The 7,331-nt window shown below is 55.4% G+C and overlaps 1 protein-coding gene across 2 annotated transcripts; it reads right to left on the bottom strand.

The window, feature by feature from the left end:
- Positions 1-1,966: 1,966 nt before the first annotated feature.
- On the bottom strand, positions 1,967-6,782 carry LOC103607648 (transmembrane protein 80-like). 2 transcript variants are annotated; one of them, XM_008592130.1, is made up of 4 exons: positions 6,724-6,782; positions 5,629-5,722; positions 5,453-5,545; positions 1,967-2,999 (listed from the first exon to the last, which is right to left on the bottom strand). In XM_008592130.1, exons 2-4 carry the CDS (start codon positions 5,699-5,701, stop codon positions 2,794-2,796), a joined length of 372 nt encoding a protein of 123 aa, XP_008590352.1. In that variant the 5' UTR covers positions 5,702-5,722; positions 6,724-6,782; the 3' UTR covers positions 1,967-2,793. The 2 variants fall into 2 exon arrangements, with proteins under 2 accessions (XP_008590352.1, XP_008590351.1); XM_008592129.1 differs by lacking the exon at positions 6,724-6,782 and having other exon boundaries at positions 5,453-5,694.
- Positions 6,783-7,331: the final 549 nt, after the last annotated feature.

The following is a 7,331-nucleotide window of genomic DNA, read 5'->3' as shown; positions in this document are numbered from 1 at the left end:
GTCCGCCCCGGGGGCCCCCCACACCCGCCTCGGGCCCCGCACGGGATGCGCAGGGCGGGGCCCCGAGCTCGTCCTTGCGCAGGGCAGGCCATGCCGGCAGGGGCAGCCCTGGTTGGTGCCCCAAGAACCGGCTCTGGGGAGGTCAGGGCCTCCCCTTGTCAGCTGCCCCGTCTGTTCCCAGGAACACTGGGCAGAGGCTTCAGTCTGTGCTTGGATGTGAGCAGTAGGCCCCTGGCCCTGAGCTCCCCAGACGGGGGACTCCCTCCTGCGCACGCCAGGAGCTCCCAAAGCCCCCTTGTCCTCTGGACACCCAGCCCAGCCTGGCCATCCCCTGAGGAATGGGGTGTCAGGTGGGAGGGTGGGGGCCCCTGTGGCCTCGGCTGTCCCTGTGTGCGTGCTGTCTTGGGGTAGCCCTCTCCTTGTAGCATGCCCCTCCTTAGGCTGCATGCATCAGGCCGTCTGGTTCTGCCCTCCTCCTGACCCCTGCCCACCCCAGCTGCTCTGACTTCTCAGAACAAGGCCAGCGTGCAGCAGACAGACAGTGCAGGTGACATTGGCTGGTAAGTGAGCAGGAGGTGGAGGAGGGGGCAGAGAGCAGGCCTGAGCCATGGCCGGGCACCCCCAGGCAGGGACCTAAATTCTTCGGCTGTTGTACCTGAGGTGGGGGCAGTGGAAATGGGTGCTGTCTGTGAGGCAGGGGTCACAGGGCCGTGGTCCCAGAAGGGCAGGGCCGCTGGTGTGTTTGTCCTGGGCTGGCATGGAGCACTTCCTGGGGGCCGCTGGGGAGGAAGGTGCTCTGCCCCCACTGCCCTTTCCTGCAGCAAGGCCACCTGCCCCGCCTGTACTCTGGCACAACCCCCGTGAGCTTGCTGGAGGGGTGGCAGGAACTGGCCTTCATCCTCCATCCTCCAGGCCCAGCGCCTGCTCCAGGCCTGGGCAAGGCCTGGCTTCCTGGTTTATGGCCTTTGTGTGTGATCTCACAAAACCCGCAGATCCTGCTCAGCCCATAGCTGTGCCCCGACCCAGCGCTTAGCGTTGTGGGGAGGGGAGGGCACACACACCTGAGACCTCGCCCTTCCTGGAGGCACAGCAGGGACTGCGCAGAGTGGGAAACATGCATCGCAGGGGTGCATGGCTGGGGGGTACCTCTCCATTCCTAAAATTGTGCTCATCGGTCAGATCTCAGATCGTGAGTACTGAGCCTGGGTGGGTCAGAAGTGGCTGCTGTGTGCCTCTGGCTGTCTGGAGCCATGGTGTCCCCTATGGAACAGGTGACCACTGCCTTTGTGCAGCCAGCAAGATCGGGGTGTCAAAGGTGCGTGGTTCAGATCCATAAAGTTTGAGGGCAGCAGGCTTCCGCCCTGGTCTGCAGGGCAGGCTGGCCATGTCCCCAGGCAGTGAGAGCACCACCCCACCCTCCCCAAGTCCAGGCGGTGAGTGCCGGGGGCTACAGGGATGCTGGCAAGGGAGCGGCCCGAAGTGCTCTGGAGCACCAGGCCCTTCCCACACTGGCATGGGGGTCTGCTGCTCAGGCACAAGTAGCTGGAAAGCAGGTTCTCAAGGTTGTCCTGCAGGGGGCCCCAGGGGCCGCAGGTCAAAGAAGTCATCCAAGGAGCAACTGGAGTTCCCACTCACTCCCACGAGAAGAGGCCACCGAGGGTGCTCCGTCGCTGCTGCTCCCGCTGAGGCACTTGGAGGATGGCAGCAGGCCCGGGACGGGGTGACGCAGCCTGCAGGGGGGGGCATGCTCTTTTGTACTGAAGAAGAACCCTGGGGGAGGTGGGTGGCCATGATTAGGAGAAATTCGTGGAGATATACACACTTCTTTATTAAATAAAATACAGTGAAGAGAAGACATCTAGGCATTTGAACATGCTATTCCAAACACAGAAAATGCACAACAGAAACAAATGACAGAAACCTACTATAAAGCATCAGCACAGACACTTTAGGGAGCATTTACAGCAAATCTGTGAATGGGAAAAAAAATCACAAGATAGAATTTGTTTAGCACTAAGCACAAATGTTACTCAAGTTTTAACTGAAGCTGTTCTCCAAGGACTGTGGCTGAGGTGAAAACACCCCACACACTAGAGCCGGCTGGTTTGCATTTACTCTTTTGGAAATTAGTGCACACCATTTCCTCCAGGGCCTGCCTGACCCTGAGCCAGGATCCAAGGGGCACTGAGAGGCACCGGGCACACAGCACCCACCCCTGTTGCAGCTCTGGCCCCTCAGGAGAGCACCTTCTTGAGGGCACAGATGTCCCATCCTGGTGCAGGGCCTGGCAAGAGTGGACTGGGCTCTCAAAACATGAATCAGGACCAGTGTGGACAGTGTAGGATGCCAAGAAATGCCATGCAACAAGTGGGCGATAGAACAGAAAACACGTGGTCCTGACTGGCTCCCATGGGGACTAACCGGGTGGCCCACGCTCCTGCAGAAACTGCCAGGAAGCCGATTCTCTGGGGGCGGTGACCACGTGGAGCTGCTGGGCTGCCTGCTGGCTGGTGTGACTGCTGAAGGCTCCTTTCTGAAGGGCTTTATCTTCCTTCTCAGCCTAGGGGTCAGTGCCGGCCAGGCCGATACCAGGTCCCCACTGACGGGCCTATGTGGATGCCCCCGCCCCACCCTGCGGCTGTTCCCAACACCTGGGCCCCAAGCAGTTTGTTCTGTCCTAGTTCCTAGCCCCCCACCCCTGCCAAAACAGATCTGTAAACCATCCAAAACCATCTGCAGTGGGGGAGGTGACAGTGGGGGCTGGGCCCCGCGTGGGGCTGTCCTGGGCCACGTCTACCTGACGAAGGAGGCAATGGCGACCACCTGCAGGACGGCCTCCAGGCTGTGGAGTGCCAGGAGCGTGGCGCTGAGGGCCGAGTCTGCCCACAGCACCAGAGTCTGCCAGAGCAGGAAGTGCACAGAAAGGAGGATGCTGCCCACTGTGAGGGCCAGGCTGGCAGCCAGAGGCACCTCGGCCTCTGTCAGGTTTCCCTTCGTGCCTGGAGGACCGAACAAACATGGTGAGTGAGGTGGGGGCTGCAGGACATGCCGGGACCCACCACCCACCCAGGACCCATGGCCTGTGGTGCCCAGGGAGGGTGGCTGCTGAGGACCAATATGAGCTCATTGCAGCCACGATCCTCCAGGACACAGCCCACCGCGGCCACCACCTGGGACTCGGAAGTGCCAGAGAGCAAAGGGCAGGGTGGGGAGTGCTCCTCCCTGAGAGAAGCCTCTGCAGCGGAGCACGTGGCTGGATCTGTCTGGGTCAGCTGTGCTGGTTGGGGACAGTCTGGTATGTAAAACAATCCTAAGAATATCTGCCACCTTTCCTAATTACAAGTGGGACTGAAGGGATTTTGTTAAAACTTCCAAAAATAGGGCCGGCCCGGTGGCGCACTGGAGAGTGCGCTGCTTGGGAGCGCGGTGGCGCTTCCGACGAGGGTTCGGATCCCATGTGGAGACCGGTTCCCTCTCACTGGCTGAGCGTGGTGCGGGCGCAACACCGAGGGTTGCGATCCCCTACAGGATTAAAGGTGGTGGGGTTTTCATATATCCATTTTATTTAAGAGGCACACCAGTACCCTACTGGGTAGGTCAATACAAGTACAATAGTTAATGAAGCTGAAGACATACAAATATTAAGGAATGAGATAATATTATAAAATGGCCCAAAACTGGGTTGTCCATTTAGCTCAGTTGATTAGAGTGTGGTGTGACAACACCAAGGGCCAGGTTTTGACCCCTGTACTGGCCAGCTACACCCCACCGGCCAAATTTTTTTTGAATGGTACAAAACATATTTTCAAAGAATGTTGATTGAGTCATCCTAATCTTCGAAAGAATCCATTAAATGCAGATAAATTCCACAAGGTATAGATTAGTTGTCATAGTCCATGAGCATAAGCCCCAAAACCTTGCATAAATAAAAATAAAACTTCCAAAAATATTTCACTCTGGGTTAAGGCCAGTTCTGGAAAATTTCACAGATACTCATAAAAGACAAAACTACACGTTTGACAAACAAATGAAAAGTGCCAAGCCCCAGCTGCCCCCAGCTGCCCAAGGAGCCCTGAGAGCCTTCAGTGTGACATGTGCTTGGGGCCCTAACAGCCCCTATGGGGCAAGGCAGGCCCAAGGCCCCTTGAAGGGCTGGCCAAGAACCAAGTCTCTGTCCAAGTGCAGCATGTGCACCCTCCTGGGGCAGGTTGCCCAAGCTCCAGCACCGCGGGTGTGCAGGCACCGCGGCCCGAGCCCCTCTGCGTAAGATTGACGGCTGAGGAAACTCACTTACACCCACCTAGTGGAGTCCGAGGTCTGATGACAAGAGCAAGGGCAGGGGCCCAACCTCCATGTGTGCCTCGGTTTCCTCACTGTACATCAGGTATCACAAGGGGTGTGTGTGTCCCAAGGGGTCTTAGACCAGAGCCCAGCAGGCACAAGGTGCCCTGGAAGTGCTGCTGCCACATCCCCAGTGGCAGGGCAACAAGCACAGTGCCACTCTGCAGGAGAAACAGATGTGCTGCGTGCACATGCCTGTGACCGTGAGCACAGGAGGGGAAGGGCCAGGGCTGCAGGCCGGACCCTCGCTGCTCACAGCAGGCAGCTCTGTGAAAGGGGTTTTCCACGTTTTATTTCTGTTCTCCTTGAGTCTTGTGCAAGAACATGACCTTGGGGCCGGCCCGGTGGCGCACTGTTATAGTGCGCCGCTTGGGAAGCGCAGTGGCGCTCCCACCGAGGGTTCGGATCCCACATACAGACTGGCTGCTCACTGTCGTATAACTTCGTATAATGTATGCTATACGAAGTTATTACGTAATTACAGTATATTAAGGAGAAAATATAAAATGTTAATACAAGAATTTTCCATGCCATTTTCCACTTCTAGCAAATGAAATATGATCTTCAGGAAATATAGTACCAAATTTTTTATCTTAGATATACAAATATGACTCCAAAGGCCAGGTATGAGTTGTTTGAATGAACTGTGGGGTTAAAGAAAGGACTTGGCTAAGAGAGGGCACGTGAAGTGGTCACAGACTTGGGGCCCCCGGAGCTGGACTGGGGGGCACCTGACAGAACTTGCCATGCCTTCTCCTCAGGTGGCTGAGGCCAACTGGAAGGAAGGGGTGCCGGGGAATATTTTGGAGCTCCAGGTTTGATGGCTAGGCTGGGTTTCCCATGTTACCTAGCGGCCAGGGGCTATGCTTCCAAACTAGAAGGGTCTCTCCCGAGGGTGCCACCAGTTGTCTGTCTCTGGGACAAAGTTTCTGAATAAACAATTAATACTTAATGACACTGTCAAGCAACACCTGCCAAGCAACTGGCTGAGCAGTGTGGATAAAAATGTCTCCAATAACCATATTATAAAATGGCTAATATTTAAAGGTTCAGAACACTTAAGATAGCAACTCTGTTATCACCAGTACTTTGTAGTTTTCAGTCAACTCACCCAAGTATAACCGAACTGCTTCCAGAATTGCCATCAGAAAAAGCAGCGTCAGGTCGAGGAGCAGGTGGTTGCAAGGGTAGCTGAACACTTGACCTAAAGAACATGGCACAGACCAGACGCGAGTTACTGGAGGTGGCAGCGGCAACTCTTCAGCAAACCTTCCGTTCATGACTTACTTTTATAAATAATCATCAGGAGCGTGGCGAGGAAATACAGGGCGTAGTACGTCCCACTGAGGTAAAACAGCATTTGAAGAGGAACCGACGAGAGCTGGTAAGTGGTTAAGGATCCTCTAGCTCAGTGGGCTTGGGGGCCCCTACCCAGGTGGCCAAACAAGAGGGGCTGGTCTGCCATCTGCTCGGTAGCTGCAAACATGCAGATCCAGCTTAGGCTCCGGCAGATGGGCACGCACAGGTGGCCATGGAGACCTGGCCACCGGCTCCTGCCCATCTGGGGCTTCCATCTCGACCTTTGTTCCTGATGTGGTCATGTGAGCTGGCAGGGCCCCCAGGGGGCATGAGGGCGAGGCTGGGACCCTTCCTCCCATCCCCGACAGAGCAGGGTTTGAGTGACTGCAGGCAGGACTGGCAGGAGGACGGCTTCCACATGCCGGTGCTCCTGGGTGATGTCACCCTGACCGTGGTGGCCCCCATTATGAGTTAGAAAAAAATGACTTTCTCATTTCCTTCAGAAAAAATACATTTCCCTCTGTTTGGGGGCAGTTAAATACCCACTAGTGACTTCCTGAGCTCTGTACACACCACGTTTGTTTACACTAAAATGAGTCTATGGCCATCAAAAAATGACTTTCTCATTTCCTTCAGAAAAAATACATTTCCCTCTGTTTGGGGGCAGTTAAATACCCACGAGTGACTTCCTGAGCTCTGTACACACCACGTTTGTTTACACTAAAATGAGTCTATGGCCATCCAAAGTGAAGGGTTTTCATCTTGCTGCCTCGGTGACCGGCGGGCGGCAGGTGGAGCTCAGCGCTTAGCTAGTTCGGCAGCCTCCTGGGTGCGCCTGTGGCGGGAAGCGGCTGGGCAGGTGGGTGATGGAGCCTGCATGCCCCCCTGAGAGGAAGTTAAACCAACTCTCTAAATCTGTCAGGGACCACCCCTCCCTCTTAAAAGTGGAATTACTAATCAGAGCTATGGAAAAGGTAGGGGTGGGGTGTAAAGGGACAAAAGTGGCCCAGCGCTGACTGCCCTGGTCCAGCAACTTGGCCCTCTGAGGCCGTCTGGCGAGTGGGGGGTGCCGCAGAAGGATACCACCGTGGAGGGACCTCTCCCTGGAATGAGAAAGGGTCCATCAGTGAGGCTGAGTCCCACCAGGGTGCTTTCCCGAGCCCAGCTCCACCTTGGTAGGAACCATCTCTGTTTTATTCTCCTTTGATTTCACATTTACAGAAAACAGGGAACATTTATTGTGGGCCTGTGGCTATTACTACTGCTCCATCACCTCTATATCTGTCCCTTCGAGGAGGATATGACAATCTTCGCCTTTCAGACCTAGGCTGGAGACAGCGTGTGCCTGGGGCACAGCGGAGCTAGACTGAAGCTTGGTCTACTCCCAGGGCCAGATCCTACATGCTACATCTCAGAGACAGAAACGTCCCCAAAATGTAACCAAATGGCAACTTTTCTCGTCTTTTGTGGTTTCTGCATATTTACCAGACATATGTAGTTAGATAAAAATCTTTTCTGATTTGGGTTATAACATATCTTTTTTCATAAATAGACATCTGCTTTCCTCTGGCATTTTATTTATTGCCCCAAATATCACTCCAAGGGCCGGCCCGGTGGCACACTGGAGAGTGCGCCGCTTGGGAGTACGGTGGCGCTCCCGCCGAGGGCTCAGATCCCATGTCGAGACCGGT

Source organism: Galeopterus variegatus, unplaced genomic scaffold (genome assembly GCF_000696425.1).
Source record: "Galeopterus variegatus unplaced genomic scaffold, G_variegatus-3.0.2 Scaffold7611, whole genome shotgun sequence".
Classification (NCBI taxonomy): Eukaryota; Metazoa; Chordata; class Mammalia; order Dermoptera; family Cynocephalidae; genus Galeopterus; species Galeopterus variegatus.
Note: the sequence above shows the minus strand (reverse complement) of the source record. Positions and strands in the feature narration are given on the sequence as shown.